The sequence below is a fragment of the Schistocerca gregaria genome, chromosome 5 (assembly GCF_023897955.1).
Source record: "Schistocerca gregaria isolate iqSchGreg1 chromosome 5, iqSchGreg1.2, whole genome shotgun sequence".
NCBI classification, from domain to species: domain Eukaryota; kingdom Metazoa; phylum Arthropoda; class Insecta; order Orthoptera; family Acrididae; genus Schistocerca; species Schistocerca gregaria.
The window spans coordinates 403,561,282-403,580,848 of NC_064924.1; the positions used below are offsets into that span (position 1 = coordinate 403,561,282).

General features: G+C 40.4%; 1 protein-coding gene across 2 annotated transcripts in view; it reads right to left on the reverse strand.

The window, feature by feature from the left end:
* Positions 1–19,567, reverse strand: part of LOC126273471 (phosphatidylinositol glycan anchor biosynthesis class U protein) — an 86,935-nt gene that overhangs the window by 47,760 nt on the left and 19,608 nt on the right. For both annotated transcript variants that reach the window (XM_049977035.1, XM_049977036.1), the window contains exons 2-3: positions 18,886–19,085; positions 10,552–10,756 (exon numbers count right to left, since the gene is read on the reverse strand). In XM_049977035.1, the coding sequence (XP_049832992.1) occupies positions 10,552–10,756; positions 18,886–19,085 (405 nt within the window). The remainder of the gene's footprint in view (positions 1–10,551; positions 10,757–18,885; positions 19,086–19,567) is intronic.

Genomic DNA, 19,567 nt, shown 5'->3' on the forward strand with positions numbered 1-19,567 from the left:
CAAATGCAGAATATGCAATGCAGAGGATGATATAGTGATTGCTCAGCATCCCGCAGTCATCTGGACCTGATCACAAAGCTAGTCAGACAGGTTTCTTTCCTCAATTAACCATCAGTGATGAGACATGAAAGATGAATTTACATTGATACTTCTCTAGACTAAATGGTAAAAACAACAACATTAAAATATATTTTAATTTCTTCAGTGTCTGTCCAAAACCCAGATCAAAAAGAAGGGTAAAAAATACACTACCAGGGAAAGAAATAAAAATACATAAATAAATTAATACCCCCTGAAAGATAATGTCGATTTTGACCTCAGCGCGTATGCCACCTGTGGGATATTAGATGTACCGATAATGGTTTCAACGTCGTCCATCAACAGATATTGTAGTGGCATAGCTATCATAATGCCATCTGTGTCTACCCTTTAATATGGAATGATCACAGTAAGAAAGATGAGGGTGATGTAAAGATATAAAACAAGTAAGCAGGCATGCTTCCTACAGCAAACTAAGCAAGTTTAAAAGTGGTCAAACTGTGGCCTTCTGTGTGGCGGGATGGTGCTTCCAGAGAATTGCCACCCAAGTTGGATGTGCTGCATCTGTTGTGCAATGATGCTGGAATCAGAGGTGACATGAACATTCTCACACCGGTAGATGAAGTCCTGGACGTCCACACAGCAGCAGGGTTTATATGCAAAAGGGGGGGGAGGGGGCGGATCCCAGATTTTTCCTAAATTTCCCAGCAAAAATTTACTTTTTCCTGAGTGAAAATACTCATCTTCTTGATGAAAACACATTTTTACATGTTAAGTGACAATCTACTTTTCCTCAGAGCTTTTAATGGCAAAGATCTTATACACTGGCACAGAACTTCGTGGCACTTCAGGAAATGACACACAGTAAGTAAAAATTAAAAAAAATGTATTTTGGAAAGATCTTTGCTGCGCAGAAACATGCACATTGGGTATCTTCTTATTACAAAAGAACAAATTCAAATTCCACATTAGTTTCTGAAGCACTGAAATCGAGTTTGTGATGCACTTTTATCAGTCAACCATAGCTCATGTCACGTGATCTCACCAGCCAATGATAATAGATATTCACAGCGTAGGATGTATTCAGCCAATAGATATTTCACTGTTTAGTACCATGAACATGCAAATTGGAAGAGTTAATGGTTTAAACTAACATGCACACAGTGTAGCTACAACCGAAGCTAAACTTAATGAGTGTTGTCTTGTAGATGCATTGGCCTCACCCTAGGCACTAAGCAGAATATTATTAGACCCATTCTTTTACCATTCTTGCAATAAGAAGATGGTGCGTTGTTCTAAGAGGATAATGTTCACCTACACACTGCCCATGAAACTATGTGCTCTGCAAGATGTGGAGAAACTTCCCTGGCCAGTGTAATCTCTGGACTTGTCACCAATCAAGCATGTGTGGGATATGATGGGACGAGAATTGGCTCGTGAACCAACAACTCTTACGGAACTACATGAACAGGTCGAACAGGTGTGACAATGTATCCCAGAACAGTACAGGGTGTACATAAAGTCTGGAAACATTTTTAATTATTTATTGCACAAGAACCAAACATTGTACAGATATCATACGTATGTCATTTTGGAAAGAAACCCTGAAAGTTTTTTTCCATCTATACCGCCGCAGTGTAGTTTGGTAATCTGCCGATAGTCAGCGCTAGTCGCAAACATGGCGAGTTCAGGTGCAGGGCAAGCATTCGGTGTGTTGGAGTTCGACAAAGTCAAGTGTGCTACAGCTGTTCCACGGGTGTTTAGAACCAAGTACGGTAAGAAGCCACCAACAAGGAAGGCCATTTAGCACTCCCACAACAAATTCTTTAAGACAGGTTGCTTGTGCCTGGCAAAGAGAAGCGGACATCCCAGTGTGACTGAAGTGAATGTGGAGTGCATACGAGAGACATTCATAAGGAATCCAAAGAAATTGGTGAGTCGTGCATCCAGTGAACTCAAAATGGCTCCAATGACAGTGTGGAAAGTCCTGCGACAGAAGCTATCTGAGAGGACATTCAAATTGGAGCTAGTGCAGAAGCTCAATGATGACGACAAAGGCAAGCATTTTGAGTTTTCATTGCAGTTGCAACTACTGAATGAGGATGGGGATGGCATTGTTGATTGCTTAGTTTTTAACGACGAAGCAGATGTAAAAGGTTTTTGAACAAAGAGAGTGCCTGACTTTGAAACATTTTTCCACATTTCTGAAGTTGTAATACCTATTTAGTATGAGACATACAAAAATTATTTGTAGCATAGTTGTTGAGTCACAGCTAGGCACAGCAAAAAGACTGCCTTGGCAGCCAGAGGCAGTGGTCACGCACGCGCCCGCGGGCGCGAGTGTGTGTGTTTTACATAAATGAAATAAAATTATGCTTAAGTATCTTTGGAAACCTAGACTGCTTGGTTTTAAAAAATATTTCCTAGGAAATTTTGTTGGTCTTACGGGCTTGAAATGTTGTCGCAAACTACAAAGAGTTTTCTGTCTCCCTTAAAAGGTTATATCATATGCATTATTACACTAGCACAGATTAATGGGAAAAACTAGACACGTCAGATTACAGAGTGTTTATTTCTCAAGTTAAGTAGGAGAAACAAAAATTAATCATCATTGTGCCAAATAATTCTTACAAGGGAATCGTCAGACTTGTCATGCCGAAACATGTATTGCTTTTTTTTTTTTAGCACTGTTATTGAACAGTGCTAAAGGTCCATATGCAAAATTATAGCTGCTGACATAAACTGGAAGTCACCTAAAAAAAAAAAAAAAACCAGTAACATGGTTGTGTTTCCTGCTTGGCGCTTTCAGTAACGGCTGGCCACCCCTGGAAATGGTGAGTCGCGAGTGTTGTGCGCATGGTCGGGAAGGGCGGCCATCTTATCGCAGAGTCCACTAAGGAGGAATATCGCTGCACGGTTTTGGTGGAAAGGGGAAACGAATATTCATTTCTGTGGCATGCACGTCCTTTTAATTTCTGGTACGTATTTCGCAACATACCATCCTGAAACTGGTTAGAGATGTGAAAGATGTCTGTACATGTTCATCTATATTCCGCAAGCCACTTTACAGTGAACATTCAATCTCCCCTCACAGGTGGTGGCAAACCCTGTAAATGTTTTGCTGCTTGCCATGGAGATATACCACAGACGCCAAATGAAGCAATCAACAGAAAACACGCGTGAAGACTACGTGTTGTGCGACATGGTTGTTAAACTTCTAGACAAGCATGTCAATGGCGCAGGCATGTGGCTAGAAACAACTGAAACATTCGATATTGCAGACTGTGAATCTACAGACGGTGAAGACACCGACGAAAGTTGCACTCATGAAGACTCTTCGAGTGATAGTGCCACGTACCATCATCAATTATCTCTGAAAGTAACAACAGCAACTACAATTACCTTATCAGACAAAGAAAAAGCGGTGATGTACTGGTTGAACGAAAGTGGTAAGAAATGCCTATGTGTCAGTACTATATCGCTTTGTCCGTTCTGAATGTGAATTGTATAGATGGAAAAAGGAAGTCGCTGGATGACTTAAGAGTCGACTGGAAATTGCGACGGAGATAAATGTGCGACTTTTTGAGCTATTTACCGATGCCAGACAACAATCATTTAGAGTCAACGATACAACTTTGCGTGATTGGGCAATGGATATTGCCAACGAGATAGGCGCTAAAGAATTTACAGCTTCTCAAAGTTGGATTAGTCGCTTCAAAAGATCTCACAAAATTGTGGCAAGAAAAATAACAAAATTTGTATCGAGAAACAAATCAAAATGATAGAAGCTTTTCTTACGAATGCAAAAAATAAGATCGCTAGTTTTCGTGAATCGTACGTGTACAATGCAGATCAGTCAGGTTTTCAAATAGAAATGCGTGCGAAAAGAACACTGCCATTCAAAGGCGTAAAACATATTGAGGCAATTGCGCAGTCCACGACTGCACTCACCCATTTATACACTATAATGCCCATAATTAGTCTGTATGGTTCATTGCTGCCTAAACTATATGTGTGTCTTCAAGAACCAACTGGACGTTTTGGACCACGTGTCAAAAGAACAATGTTCTACGTAAACAATCTTGTGGTAGACGCATCGAAGTCTGGAAAAATGGCAAATTAAAACGTTACACTTTTCATGCGTCATGCTTTTCTTCTGTTCTGCGGGAACAAATCTCTTCTCATTCTAGACTCGTGGTCAGGTCATAAAAGGTCCGATTCATTAAAATCTGTATTTCGAGCCCACCCTGACAAAGAAGTAGAGATACTTCAGATTCCACCTGGCACGACGAACGTAATTCAACCTTTAGACAGAGAATTTTTCCGTCAGTGGAAGGCATGTTACAGAGAACTAACAGAGAAAATGATTGTGTGCAGATCACTGCAATTTCCTGTCTGTCACCGTGACAATATTCTCAAGCTGCAATTAGTAGTACATTATCAGTTTTCCTCCCAGCGGTTTCAGCATTTGATTAAATATGCATGGCACTCCTCGAAATATACTAATACTAGGCCTGATTCATTCCTAACATCAGCCCAGTTTTGTCTACTGATATCTAACAACATCTGATTCACAGGGCTGTCATATGTCGTCTTTGCTTGTATGTTCTTGGCACACAAAAACCTACGTTTTGAACATTGTATCAATATTTCGCATTTTTGCGGTAATTACAAGAAATTAAATTTGGACGTGTTCTAAACCGTATATTTATTTGTGTCTATTTCATAGCTATTTGGAAAGAATGTTGTAGATAACATATCAGCCGTATTTGTCAACGAATGTTTAATTATCAGACGATCGCTTTCACTGAGGGAATCAGCTCTCACCTTGTCCCTAGATGGCGTTGGTATAATGTAGCGAGAGAGGTCAGGGTTGTACAAGAGGCAGTTATAAGTGCAGAAACCACGCGACAATGATGTCTTACTTCATAAAATTGTTTACAGACTTTCAGGTCATGTCAGCAGCCAAAATTTTGCATACAGACTTCTTGCAATGTTAACTCACAGTGGTAAAAAAAGCAACACAGGTTTTAACACGACAAGTCTGACCATTCCCTTGTTAGTTTCAGTTGGTTAGCCATTTCCAATTCAGGAGTAGTAATTTGAAATTAAAGAAACCTTTGATAAGCTACTATACAGGACAGCAACATTTGTGCCTTGGTTACACTGCTTACACAATATATTTATTGACAGATGAACACACAGTCTAACAAATAAAACAAACATCAAATCAACATGAAACTCTCATGAAAAAAATTCAACAAACTGGAGTGAAGAAGTTCTTACTGTGGTGTATAATAAATGTTGAGCACTGCAGCTGACATTAATGTTAATGAAAACCACCTCAGCTATATTATTACACATTATATATTTATTATGCTCTGACCAGTTTCCTTCATGGAACATCTTCAGATTACCTGCAGTGAAATAAACCACTAAATTAGGCTAAAGCTACAATGCCTTAATGAACAAAATAGACAACTCACAGTGATAACAGCCTTATACTAAATCCTCACTGATTTCTGCTCAAGTCATGACACAAATCATCTGGTTGTCATATGTAATGTTGAAGAACAAATCCATAAACAATGCTCATAAACATTCTGCTGACCGCCTGGCAGAAGTATAGTAAGCAGATACAGCTACTCCATGACAGAGGTAAACATATAAACTTAATACTTGGTATCAGACGAGTGCAATATTCAACTGTGTGATCTTAATCATTACAAGCAACGATGAAACCTTAAATAATGAACTGACATCAAAGAGTGCACAATCCAAACAACTAAAACAGAGAAACAAACAAAAGTTAGCAACTCAATTATGCACAATAACAAGGAATCAGGTGACAGTACTTTCACCAAACAACATCATCATTAGACAGCTACGACAGTAAGTGAATAATTGTAAAATACAGTTGTAAAATAGTTATTTAAAACATCAGGAATGGTAAGTCATGATTAACATATTTACAAAAATTCATTGTCTCTGAAAAATGTAAAAGAGCTAAAGCAAACGAACTGGTATTTTTTTCTGTATATTATAAGTTTAACTACAAGTGAGCTGTGTTGAACTTACTATAATTATTTGCAATGGAAGAGAACATAGACCAATGGTTGCACAAATACAGTATCGCCATTAGCTTGATGGTATCATACAACTAATTCTATCATTTGTGAAGTAATTACATACAGTACAACAGAAACACTAATTTTGATCATACAACCCTTTGTATAACCAAAATTAGTGATCATGGTTCCAGAATAAAAGCAGTTATAACAATCATCATCTTGTCACTGAACGTATAAAAGAACGGAAAATAACCGAACTGGGTAGTTCCTGTGCATTGGTAACTTACTACAAGGGAGCTGGGCTGAAGTCACTACATGCCTAAAACTACCCAGTTCATTTCTCTTTTTTAATTATTTGGATTAATTGTGTACTCTTTGATATCAGTTCTGTACTTAAGGTTTTGTCATTGCTAGTAGCAATTATGGTCACACAGTTGACTATCATACTCGACTGAGGCCAAGTATTATGTTTACATTTTTACTTCGGTCATGGAGTGGCCCCATCTGGACAGCTTACTGTATGCATAAAGCCGTGCATACTCACCATACTTTTGCCAGGTGGTTGGCAGAATGTGTATGAGCACAGTTTTTGGATTTGTTCTTTAACATAACATACGACAACCAGATCACTTGTTACACATTTAGCACAACTTATTGATGATTAAGCAAAAGGCTGTTTTTTGTCAGTTGCCTACTTTATACATTAAGATGCTGCAGCTTTGACCTAATTCCCTGTTCTGTTTAATCAGATGCAACTGATCAGCTGAGATGGATTTCATTAATCATTAACAATAAACAGAGATATATTAGAGTGATGTGATAGTATATTCTTTCACTTATAAATGATGCAGAAGGACATTTTGAACTACAAAAGCATTCCAATGAAAGCTGTGGTTTGTTTGAGTCTTTCTTGAGTTAGTATACATTGAGGCACACACGGAGAAGAGCAAGTATTAAGGGTGAGTAGCCAAAATGAAGCACTGAGCTACTTAGATAAATCAAAAAATGCACATTGTTTTTGTCACAGGGTACTAAAATTCTGTCTATAAACTTATTGAAATGACATAATTATCAGTTGAGAAAATTATTTCAATCGCCGAGTCTATGCAGAGAAGCTTTGAAAAGCACAAGCATATACACTCCCTATATGTATGTTACACTGAGGTAACAAAAGTAATGGGACAGCGATATGCAACTACACAGATGGCAGTAGTATCACATATACAAGGTATTAAAGGGCAGTGCACGGGTGGAGCTGTCCTTTGTGCTTAGGTGGTTCATGTGAAAAGGTTCATGACATGACTGTCAGCACAACAGGAATTAACAGACTTTGAACACAGAATGATAGCTTTGAGCTAGATGCATGGGACATTAAATTTTGGAAATTATTGGTTAATTCAATATTTCGAGATCCGTTGGGTCAAAAGTGTGCCGAAAATACTAAACTTGAGGCATTATCAGTCACCAGGGACAACCAGTGGTGATGACTTTTACTAACAACCAAGAGCAGCCCTGTTTGCACAGAGTTGTCTGTGCTAACAGACATGTAACAATGCAACCACGGACATCAACAAGGGATGTATGACAAACATATCCATTAGGACAGTGCAGCAAAATCTGGTGTTAATGGGCTATGGCTGCAGACAATCAATGTGAGTGTCTTTGTTAATAGCACATCATCACCTGCAATGCCTCTGCGGGGCTCGTGACTATATCAGTTGGACCCCAGAAGACTGTAACAGTGTAGCTTTGTCAGATGAGACTTGATTTCACTTGGTAAGAGTTGACAGTAGGGTTCAAGTGTGGCACAGATCCCATGAGAAGGTGCAGGCCAAGCTGTCAACAAGGCACTGTGCAAGCTGGTGGTGGTTCCATAAAGGTGTGGGCTGTGTTTACACGGAACAGAATGGGTCCAATGACCCAGCTAAACCCATCAGTGACTGGAAATGGTTATGTTCGGCTACTTGGAAGCCATTTGCAGCTGTTCGTGGACTTCATATTCCCAAACAACAATGGAATTTTTAAGGCTGACACTGCGCCATGTCACTGGACCATAACTGTTCACAATTGGTTTGAAGAACATTCTGGACAATTTGAGCGAATTATCTGGTCACCCAGATTGCTCGACACAAATCCCATATAACATTTATGGGACATAACTGAGAGGTCAGTTTGTTCACAAAATCCTACAACGGCAATGCTTTCATAATTATAAACTGCTATAGAGAGAGTGTGGCTCAGCATTTCTGCAGCGGACTTCCGAATACTTGTTGAGTCTATGCCACATTGAGCTGCTGCAGTATGCCAGACCAAAGGAGGTCCGACGTAATATTACGAGGTATCCCATGACTTTGGTCACCTTAATGACAAGGCACTTAGTGGGCAGGTAGCTGGATTACCAATAATGATTCTCTGGCCAACATGGTAAGTGGCAATCCCTTCTGCAGCAGGCAAATAGTTAATTATTCCCCCCCCCCCTCTCCCCCCCCCCCCCTCCCCCGCCACTCACCCTCCTCTTTGATATTATCCTCAACACAAACATTTTTGTTTTATTAATCCAGGTTACATTTACAAAAGTCGCAGAGCTGTATGTTTAAGAAGCTCTGTAATGTGCCACTTTCAGTTTGGCTTTTTACCAATAGAAACACATTGCAATTTAGAACATTCTGTTTCATTTCGTGATGTACCCTAATGCACTACTTACAATGGTGTGGTCATGTACTGTGCATTACAGAGTGCATGTATCATGTTTGGCCATTAGGCTTTATTACAATAGTTCATTTTTAGCAAAAGAAATCTATTTCTGCTTCCTGAATATATGATGGCAGATCATTTATACATAAACAAAACAATAGCAGACCAAACATCAATCCTTTTGGTGCACCTATAGTTATTATTCCCTGTTCTGAAGATGCTGTTTTGTTGTGTATACTACTTGGCTTTCTTAATATGACACTTTCCAAATAACTTTATACTATAGGTATTTTGGCCTTAGTTTGTGACGTGGTGAATACGAAGAAAACTCAAGAATTATTTCACTTCACAATTACATATGAGTTGGCTTTTGATACTGCATGATCACAAAATTATGACCACATTTTAAACCTGCGAACTACCTGTTTAGCAATGCAAAAACCACAAAAAATAACTGTGCAATCCCCCAGTGACTAACAATGGAACAAGTAAGGCACACATACTGGGTTAACCTGGGAGAGATCTGCCTCAATTTCACAAATGACACTATTTCTGTAGTGTTTCAATTTTGCCGTAACTGACAGTCATAGGGATTCATTTCAATGTGACAGGAATGAAGAGTAGTCAGATAAACTTTAGACAACAATGAAATACTGATGTTTAACAGGAAGGTAGGTAAGGCTATTTATAGAAACTGACTACATAGGTGAAACTCATTCCTATTTATGTTATGAAAACATGTTCAAAATGATGATGTAGCACACAATTGGAAACATAATTTCACAAATCGGCAAATCCATCAACCATACCTCACAGGTGTCATTCATAAAATGACCAACTTGCAGTAACTAATATAGTGATTGAATTGTTGATAACCAGTGAAAAGGGCTTCTGGCCTGAGAAACTGAGCTTTTCATTCCTTTGACAGGTATGTATGTTAAGCAAAAGCTGCATAATGTATCACATCAACATCACAAGCAGATGAGATAAACTGTATGGCACAGGTGAATGTACATTGAAAGAAAGGTAATTTCATGTGCCCTTGTAGGAATATAAAACCTGTTCCTGGTGTCATAATGTCTTTGGTAACTGGTTACATCCAAACAAAATGCATTTGCCCCTGGTATCAATGAAATCTTGCATTGCATCAAACACAACCATTGCACAATGTCTGTGGTCAAATGATATTAAGTACAAGTTGTGAGTTTTCAAATATTCTCCCCGAACTCAACAGATCTGAATTAGGTTGAGCACCTGTAACACTTCCACAGGTCACTTTGTGTGTATCTACTTTATATCAATAGTGAAAACTGCATTACACTTATGCACATATCACATAAAATGACTTTTAGATAACCATATGGAAGACACAAGGGCAGCCAATGGTCATTATTCATCAACAATACGGCAAACATTCAAAAAAGAAATATGAACAGATAGGTAACATACTTTCTAAATTGCAACACACAATAATTTATTTCAATTCGTAAGAAAATTTGAATCAGTTTTTAAATTGTGCACTGATTACTGCAAATCTTGCATTTTCTTAATATCAAATGAGTTACTGTTTATTTATGAACAGCTGAAACACTTGATGCATTCCAATATCTATCTACAATTACCTTTACATACGAAGGAAAAATGTTTAGACATAATTACACATAATCAAGGTGCTATTAACAATAAAAATATTAGTCAACTGTAACTGTAAGCAGGTTATGTTTTGAGAAAAAAAAGTGTTACATACCAGTGCACATTGATGCTAAAGCATATGCCAACAATAAATTTGAAAACACTGTAGTTGTTCGACCTACACAGTTTAAAATAATATATGGGTTAAACAGGTACGCTGAAAGAACGTAAAAAGGCACCATGTGGAAGTCATACGCCTTAAGAAGAAGATTCTTTGTGCCTGCTGCATATGTGTCTTTTTTTTCATTTTGTTTTAATTCCTGAGAACAAAAAATTGCAATAAGACAAAGTTCAACACAACTATCTAAAACCATATACAAACTTCACATATGGAGGAAAAAAGTTATTAAAATAGAAAACAAATTTTGCATTTATTTCTGTAAGTTAATTTACACACTTGGCATTATAAGGAAATCACAATAATTCACCAGTTCCAGAAGGAAAATTCACTCCAACAAACAAAAAAATTATGAGAATCACTGGCCAGTACTTATCTTTAAAAGATGAAATATTTAGTACTGCCAATTAGGCACACAAAAGTACACGACATTATCTTAGCTTTCAGAAGTGTGCACAAACAATCAAGCGTGTATGTCAACCCCCCCCCCCCCCCACACACACACATTAATAACAGCAATAAAAAATAGCAAAATACATGCTAGGGATGTATACATAGGTACTTTGTGTGCTCTGGCAGTGAACTCAATTTTATAAGGTGAGCTACAGTTTTAACAACCTGTTTATAAGCCTTTAGTACAACACTATGTACACAATACAAATTGTTCTCTTCTCAACCCAAATATTGTATCCAACCTTGGATATAAAACAACTGTAAGTGCAGGATGGAATAACAACAATATTATGGAACGCATAGATTGCTACTCACCATATAGAGGTTACCTGCTGTACAGTTTAGCTTTCAGCCAAAAGGCCTTCTGAAAAAGAGCGCACATACAGGGTTTTGACTACCTCTCGTCGTGCCCTGAAATGAGGAATATGCAACTCACTATCCTTCCCATTCCTGCCATAGTGGTATTCCACTGCCCACCAAACCAACACAAAATCCTTGTCCATCTCTACACAACCCCTGCTCCCAAACCCTTACATCTCATGATTCATTACCCTCTAATAGATGTAGATGCAAGACCTGTCCCATACATCTTCCCATCACCATCTACTCCAGTCTGATCCAAACATCATCTACCCCATTAATCTCAAAGCTACCTGTGAAACCAGTCATGTGATCTACAAACTAAGGGTCAACCACTGTGCTGCATTCTACATAGGCATGACAATCAACAAGCTGTATGTCCATATGAATGGCCACCGACAAACTGTGGCGAGCAAACAGCTGGACCACCCCATTGCTGAGCACGCCGTCCAACAAGATGTTCTTCATTTTCACGACTGCTTCAGAGCCTGTGTCATATGGATCCTTCCCACCAACACCAGCTTTTCTGAACTGCACAGGTGGGACCTTTTCCTGCAATACATCTTATGTTCCTGTAACCCATCTGGCCTTCAGCTTTTCTGAACTGCACAGGTGGGAGCTCTTCCTGCAATATATCCTATGTTCCTGTAACCCTTCTGGCCTCAAAGCTTTGTCAGTCAGTGTCCTTACCCATCTAGCCCCTTCCCTGTTCCCATTCCACCACTACACAGCCCTTCAGTCCACCAATGCACCCTCAGTCTTTTCACCTCCTTTCCACTGCCTCCCCCTCCCCCCCCCCCCCCCCCTCGCTCTCTGTCTAACCTCCTGACTGCAACTAGGTGCCCTACCCTCTCTCCAACTCATCCCTGTACATTCCCACGAGCAGCACTTTACTCCTACCCAGCTATCCCTCCCTGTTCCCACCCCAGCCTCCTCCTTACCCCCACCAAATGGTTGCTTCTCCCATCATGCAGTGCTGCTCGCAGTCTGGCTTCAGCTGCCAGACACTGTGGTCGTGTGTGTGTGTGTGTGTGTGTGTGTGTGTGTGTGTGTGTGTGTGTGTGTGTGTGTGTGTGTGTAAGTTGTCTATTTTCAAAAAAGGCCTTGTTGCCCAAAAGATCAGTCTTTTTGTTGTGACTATCTGCGGCTCAGCATCTCCGCTATATGGTGAGCAGCAACTATCATTTTCATAGCACTAACATTTCATTGTGGATTTTCGATTGTTTGATAAAGCACATACACATTCACACAAGCATAATGCACACACACATGACTACTGTCTCTGGCTGCTGCAGTAGACAGTGGTGGGAGGATTTATGGCACAGGTCTTGCGTCCTGGTCTATTGCACGGAGGCAAGGAGCTGAAGGCAGGGATGCAGTAAGGATGGACAAGGATATTGTGTATGATTCTACTGTGGGAAGGGCTGGGCAAAATAGTGGGAAGGATATTCATTTCAGGACATGACGAGAGGTATTCAAAACACTTTCAGACAATGTGATACAATTGCCCTAGTCCTGGATGACACTGAGCCATGTGTGGAGCGCCATTTGATGGCAGGATGGTGCATGTGTGGAAGGTGGGAGGATAAAGGAGAGAGAAGGCACAGGAAATCTCTTTCTGTACAATGTTGGGTGGCTAACTTCATTCTGTGAAGGTTGCAGTAAGGCCTCTGTTTTATTCGGAGACAGAGTTATCATCACTGCAGATGTGCCCAGTAGTGTCTATGCTGTACAGAAGAGACTTCTTGGTATGGGATGGGAGACAGCTATCAAAGTGAAGGTGTTGCTAGTGGTTGGTATATTTAACACAGATGGAGGTACTAATATAGCCTTCCTTGAGGTGTTGAGGTGGAGGACTACATCACTTGTTGGATTGAGGAGAACCAGGAGAAGTGAATGGGGAGAAGGTGTTAAGGTTCTGGAGGAATATGGATGGGGTATCATGCTCAGTCCATATCTCAAAAATGTCATCGATGAATCTGAGCCACGAGAGAGGCTTGGGATTCTGTTGGTTTGGAAGGATTCCTCTGCATGTCTCATGAAAAGATTAGCATATGATGGTGCCACACGAGTGTCCATTGTTGTAGCACAGATTTGACTGTGGCAATGCCTTTAGAAAAGAAGTAATTGTGGGTGAGGGTATTGTTAGGTAATTGTGAACAGGAAGGAGGTTGTAGATTTGGAGCCAGTCAGGTGTTGCGAAAGGTAATGATCCACAGTGGCAAGGCCACAGGCATTGCGGATGTTAGTGTAGAGGTAGATGGCACTAACAGTGGCAAGCAGGCTGCCGTGTGGAGAGTTAATGTAGGACACGGTTGATGTCTTTTCTGCACGAGGGTAGGTTACGGGTAATAGGCTGAAGGTTTTGTTCCACAAGGGCAGAGATTCTCTCAGTGAGGGCGCAGTAACTCGCCACTATGGGATGTCCTGGGTTGCTTGGTTTTTGGAATTTGGGAAGTTAGAAGGTAGGAGTGCAGGGAATGGTAGGGGGTGAAAAGAGAGGCGAACTCAGTGTAGAGGTTCTGGAATGGGCCTAAGGATTTGAGGAGGGACTGGATATGTTCTTGGATTTTTGGAACTGTGTCACTGAGGCACGGTTTGTAGATGGATAAATCTAACAGCTGGCGGAGTCCCTCTGCCAGGTAATCTCTGCAGTTCAAGACCACAGTGATGGAACTATTCTCGGTCGGTATGACTATAAGGTTGGGATTAGTTTTTAGATGGAGATTTGCGGTTCTTTCTATGGGTGTAAGGTTGGTCTCCACATTGAGGGATTTGGGGAATAACTGTAAGCCAAGGTTAAAGGTTAACAAAATATGGAATGTTAACAGGGGGTAATCAGGTGGCAGTGGGGATGGATCATAGTTTGACTGAGGAGTGAACTGAGTCAGGCACAGCTAGATATTGGTTTTGGATAATGTGATTGGAAGGATTGGTGGCAAAAAGCTGTTTCGACTGTAGGGACTGGGAGAAGGACAGAAGCTCTTTAACAAGTCTAGCACGATTGAATTTGAGAGAGGGGGCAAGAGGTACAAACGTTGAAATTACTGTATTTCTGTGGGGTTCAAGCTTTTGGAGGTAGGGTTCATGACTGTGTTGCAAGTATGTTTGGGTTCTTGGTTGTATATGGTGGTGAGTTGGAGCTTCTGAGGATATGATAAATGACGTAGGTCTGTGAGGCAGGGTTTGGCTGCTAGGAGTGGATGTGGGGGACATTTGGAGGCTCTGATAAAGGTGGTGGATAGTGGTAGTCCAAAGCAAGTGTAGGAGGTAAACATGTCTGAGAATTTTTTGAGGTAGTGGTACGAATGAAGTGCTAATTCCTGGAGGCAAGAGTTTTAGTGTGGGAGATGGGATGTAGGAATTTGGGATTGCAGAGTAGCAGTATTTTATATATGGAGAGAAGGTACTGCATGGAGGTTTGGACCTGATTTACATTGTTTTATAGGAATAGTTTGGTGAAGGCTATGGACTGATGGAATTTGAACAGACAGAAGTCATTACGAAAAGGATAGATTGCTACTCACCATTCAAAGGGATGTCATGAAATTTTATTCGCATATATAATGACTTCCATAGTTCAACTTGTACTAACAAATGAGCGTCACTGGTACAAGGTACATCCTGTTCTCATCTTTGAACACAATTGTAAGCTAAGTGATAATTGGTGTGAGAGGAAGCATGGTGACCAGTACCTTTGTACATTGGCCAGTTTCTTGCAAATGGTCCCTGATGATCCTAACTGATACCCTAAGTGTAAGAACAGTATTAATTTTTACTGCAGCCACTGTGTGCTCATCACTGGCTACTCATTTAATGTAGTAATACAGGTGTGTGTGTGTGTGTGTGTGTGTGTGTGTGTGTGTGTGTGTGTGTGTGTGTGTGTGTGCGTGTGCGCGCGCGCGCGCGCGCGCGCGCGCGCGCGCGCGCGCGTCTGGGTGTTTATTGTTGACAAAAGCAATTAGCCGAAAGCTTTAAGTGTGAAAATCTTTTTGTTGTGCTTATCTGACCCATTATCTCCACTATATGGTGAGTAGCAACTTTCCTTCTCTTAATATTGTTAAACTCCTATTTCAGTAACTCAGAAATAGTTGGCATAGGCTTCACATTTTCTAGTCCCATACCTGTTTCCAACGACACAGTGCTTAGAACCATTTATCCCAATCAGTGTTCCATTGTAATATGATGTCTACTTCACACATTTATGGATGGCCACTCATTTTCTACTGATACATATCAGTGACAGCTATGTCATCAGGAGACAGTTATGTCACCGAAACCTAAAACAGTTGCTTGAGTGTTCTTATATTAGTATTTTCAAATCAAGCTTATCTCCAAGAGCCATTTCAGCTGTACAAAGCAAATAGTGCAAGAGGGACATAAGAGAATTTGTGTAACTGTCCACAAAATGAGTTCACTTTTTGACTTCATATCATACTTCTGGCTGTGTTCTTATGAGTTGAAGACCCTCAGCATAGCCCGACATCTTTAGTAGGTTGGAATGTGGCAGAGTGGCTGTGAGTTGGCAAACTCGTGCGGTGCACGACTGATCTGTTGCTTAGCTCAAGGTCTAGGTTAGTTGGAAGGTAACAGTTTGTGAATTTGCAAAGTCAATGAAAGTGAAAGTGAAAATACAAGATCTGATTGTGGTGACAGATTTACCTGTAGTTTGTGACATGGCAGTGAGATGTATAATCTTGCTTGTCACGAATATTTGGCTCTTTTCCAGAGTAAGTCACAATTTCTGAGTGTGTGGATAGGTAGGAAACTAAGACCAGCTTCAGTTGGTGAAGCTAACAATTTGTTATAACCTAGATTATAAACTTCTTGTTTCATGAAACCGTCAATCTTTAATGTGACATTACTGTTTGACCAGTGCTGACACCATTGAGACTATACTGACCACTGTGATTTATTGTGAAATTTGGTCCATCTGAAGGCTAGTATCGTTTGCCTAGTCATAGTTCAGTCTTGAAACTGGAGTGCCGCAGGTCCCTTCCAGATGAAGTTCCATTTTAGAACTTAAGTAAAGCTGACATATGACCATGGTTGGCGGAACACACACTACCATCACAAACAACTGGTTGCCCAAAGATGCTAAGTGCCACATAACTTTTTGCTGAATGAGGGCTCTTCCTGATACCAATGCCCACAGAAGGTGCAGCAGAGTAGTCACATGGTCAGTGTGCAATGCAAATTCAAGCAGAGTGCTCAAGAATGGTACTTGGTTCAGTGATTCACGAAAGATGGTCCAAAAAGTCTCGGACTTCTGTGCCATACTGGTTGTTACATGTTAACCAAAGGTGGCAAGATTTGTCACAAATTTCGGCATGTGTACACATGGTCTTACTCTTGCCATAAAGAGTGTATCGACTGGATGATAAACAATTCACTACAGCTAAGGGGACCAGAAGAGGTGAAATTTGGGAAAAGGAAACACAGCAAAGGCCCTGAGGATCTCAAAAGTTGGTTATTCAGTGGAATTCAGTGAGGGTAAAACAAATTCTTCCTTGAGCCCACTGATTTTTCGACCAAGGGTGTCTTGGTAAGAATAATCAAAGAAAAGATCCTTCCTGGGATTATGATCATCAGTGATTGCTTCAGCTCATACAACACTCTAGGTACTAAAGGTTTCCAGAACCTTACAATCAATCACAGTTTGAACTTTGACGATCTGAAAGACCATTCCATTTACACAAATAACGTGGAGAGAATATGGTGGGACATCAGAGGTTCCATCCCATGATATGGTAGAAAGATCAGAACATTTCCTGTGTTACCTGTCAGAGTATATGTTCTGTCAAGCATACTGCTTGAAAGAAATATTACATAACTTTCTCATTTCAGCATGTAAACTTTACCTGCGCGACAGAACTGTGGTGCAATAATTCTTTTGAAGAATGCTGCAAGCACAACAAGCGAGTACAATTCTGTGCCTTTAGAGGAAACTGATGCCTTCACTTTGTTTGCTGTTCAAGGTACATAATAGGATCACTTTGTTTGATCCTGTACATTTTGTACATTACTTTGGAACATCTGTTTTACTCCTGTTTCATGCTTAATATTTTTTGTTGTTGTTTGTGGGTTTACACACTAAAAATGTGGTGATGTGATTGGCTGATTATATCATTTGTATTGCGCACTGATTTTGTGTTGTGACTGGTTAACATCATCACGTGTCCTGTGCTCTGATTTTCTAACAGCAGCACATTTTACAGAGTGATTTTGTTTTAACAGTTTCTAATGCTATCAATGCTGTATTTGGCAGATTTTATATTTCCACTTGCATATTTGAAAATATACAGTTTCAGTAGCACATTAAAGATTTCTCCGAACCACATCCTCTTCTTTCTGGTTTGTTGTGCTACAGTGGTAGGGAGTCCAATACAAGTACACAAAAATGTTACCAAATACACTAAACCATTGTTCACTTATTTCCATTTAACTTTCTTGCATCTCTATTTTATTTCTGCAGCCAACAAACTGAATATCTAATTTTCATTTTGATCAATTAACTACATAAGTATTATTTTATTAGCTGTTAAGTCAAGCACAGGAAGATGTGGATGATGATGAATTACTCTATGCAGAATGCTTTATAAAGGTATAAACATGTAAGAGCACATCCAGGCAATGGAACACATACTAGTGTACCTGCAGGGAGAAAGAGTGAAGAGAAAGGGTGTCACACACACACAGATTATATATATATATATATATATATATATATATATATATATATATATATATGATGTAAATAAAATAGAAAGAAACTTCCACATGGGAAAAATATATTAAAAACGAAGATTCCAAGACTTACCAAGCGGGAAAGCGCCGGCAGACAGGCACAATGAACAAAACACACAAACACAGACACAGAATTACTAGCTTTCGCAACTGATGGTTGCTTCTTCAGGAAGGAGAGTGAAAGACAAAAGGATGTGGGTTTTAAGGGAGAGGGTAAGGAGTCATTCCAATCCCGGGAGCGGAAAGACTTCCCTTAGGGGAAAAAAAGGACAGGTGTACACTCGCGCGCGCCCCCCCCCCCCCCCCCCCCACACACACACACACACATACACATACATATCCATCTGTGTATGTGTATGTGTATGTGCGTGTGTGTGCGTGTGTGTGTGTGTGTGTGTGTGTGTGTGTGTGTGTGTGTGGGCGCGCGAGTGTGTACACCTGTCCTTTTTTTCCCCTAAGGGAAGTCTTTCCGCTCCCGGGATTGGAATGCCTCCATACCATCTCCCTTAAAACCCACATCCTTTCGTCTTTCCCTCTCCTTCCTGACGAAGCAACCATCGGTTGCGAAAGCTAGTAATTCTGTGTGTGTGTTCTGCAACCATGCACAAAAGCTGTTTTAAGAGAAGGTTGTTTACACTGACCAGATATTACTATGGCAGTACAAGAGAATAAAATAATAATGATATCACAAAATACATTAAAGCAACTCACCAACTCCAACATGAAAACATGTGCTGCTTTATTCAAGAAATATGCTGTCAAGAGGTCACATGCAACAAAAATTATGTTCAACCATGATGACGCAAAGCTAAATACCCAGCTGTATATCAACAATCCAACTGGCGTGTCATGGAACACGTCACCAGAATATGGGTCTGTGCCTTCATTGTACAGGAAAACACCCTCTGTAACTAAAATAAGAAACAAATAATTCAAACATTTGAAAATCCAGGATGGAATGTAACAATATTATGAAAAGGAAAGTTGCTACTCTCCATATAGCAGAGATGCCAAGTCACACAAAAAAGAGACTCTCACAATTAAAAGCTTTTGGCCATTAAGGCCTTTCTTCAACAATAGATACAGGCAAGCACGCGCGCTCACACACACACACACACACACACACACACACACACACACACACACACACACACACACAATTCAATAGATACAGGCAAGCATGCGCTCACACACACACACACACACACACACACACACACACACACACACACACAATTGCAGTCTCAGGCAACTGAAACCACATTGTGAGCAGCAGCACCAGTGCCTGATGGGTGTGGCGACTGGGTGGAGGGTAAGGAGGAGGCTGGGGTGCGGAGGGGGAGGGACAGTATGGCGGGGGTGGCGGACAGTGAAGTGCTGCAGGTTAGACGGA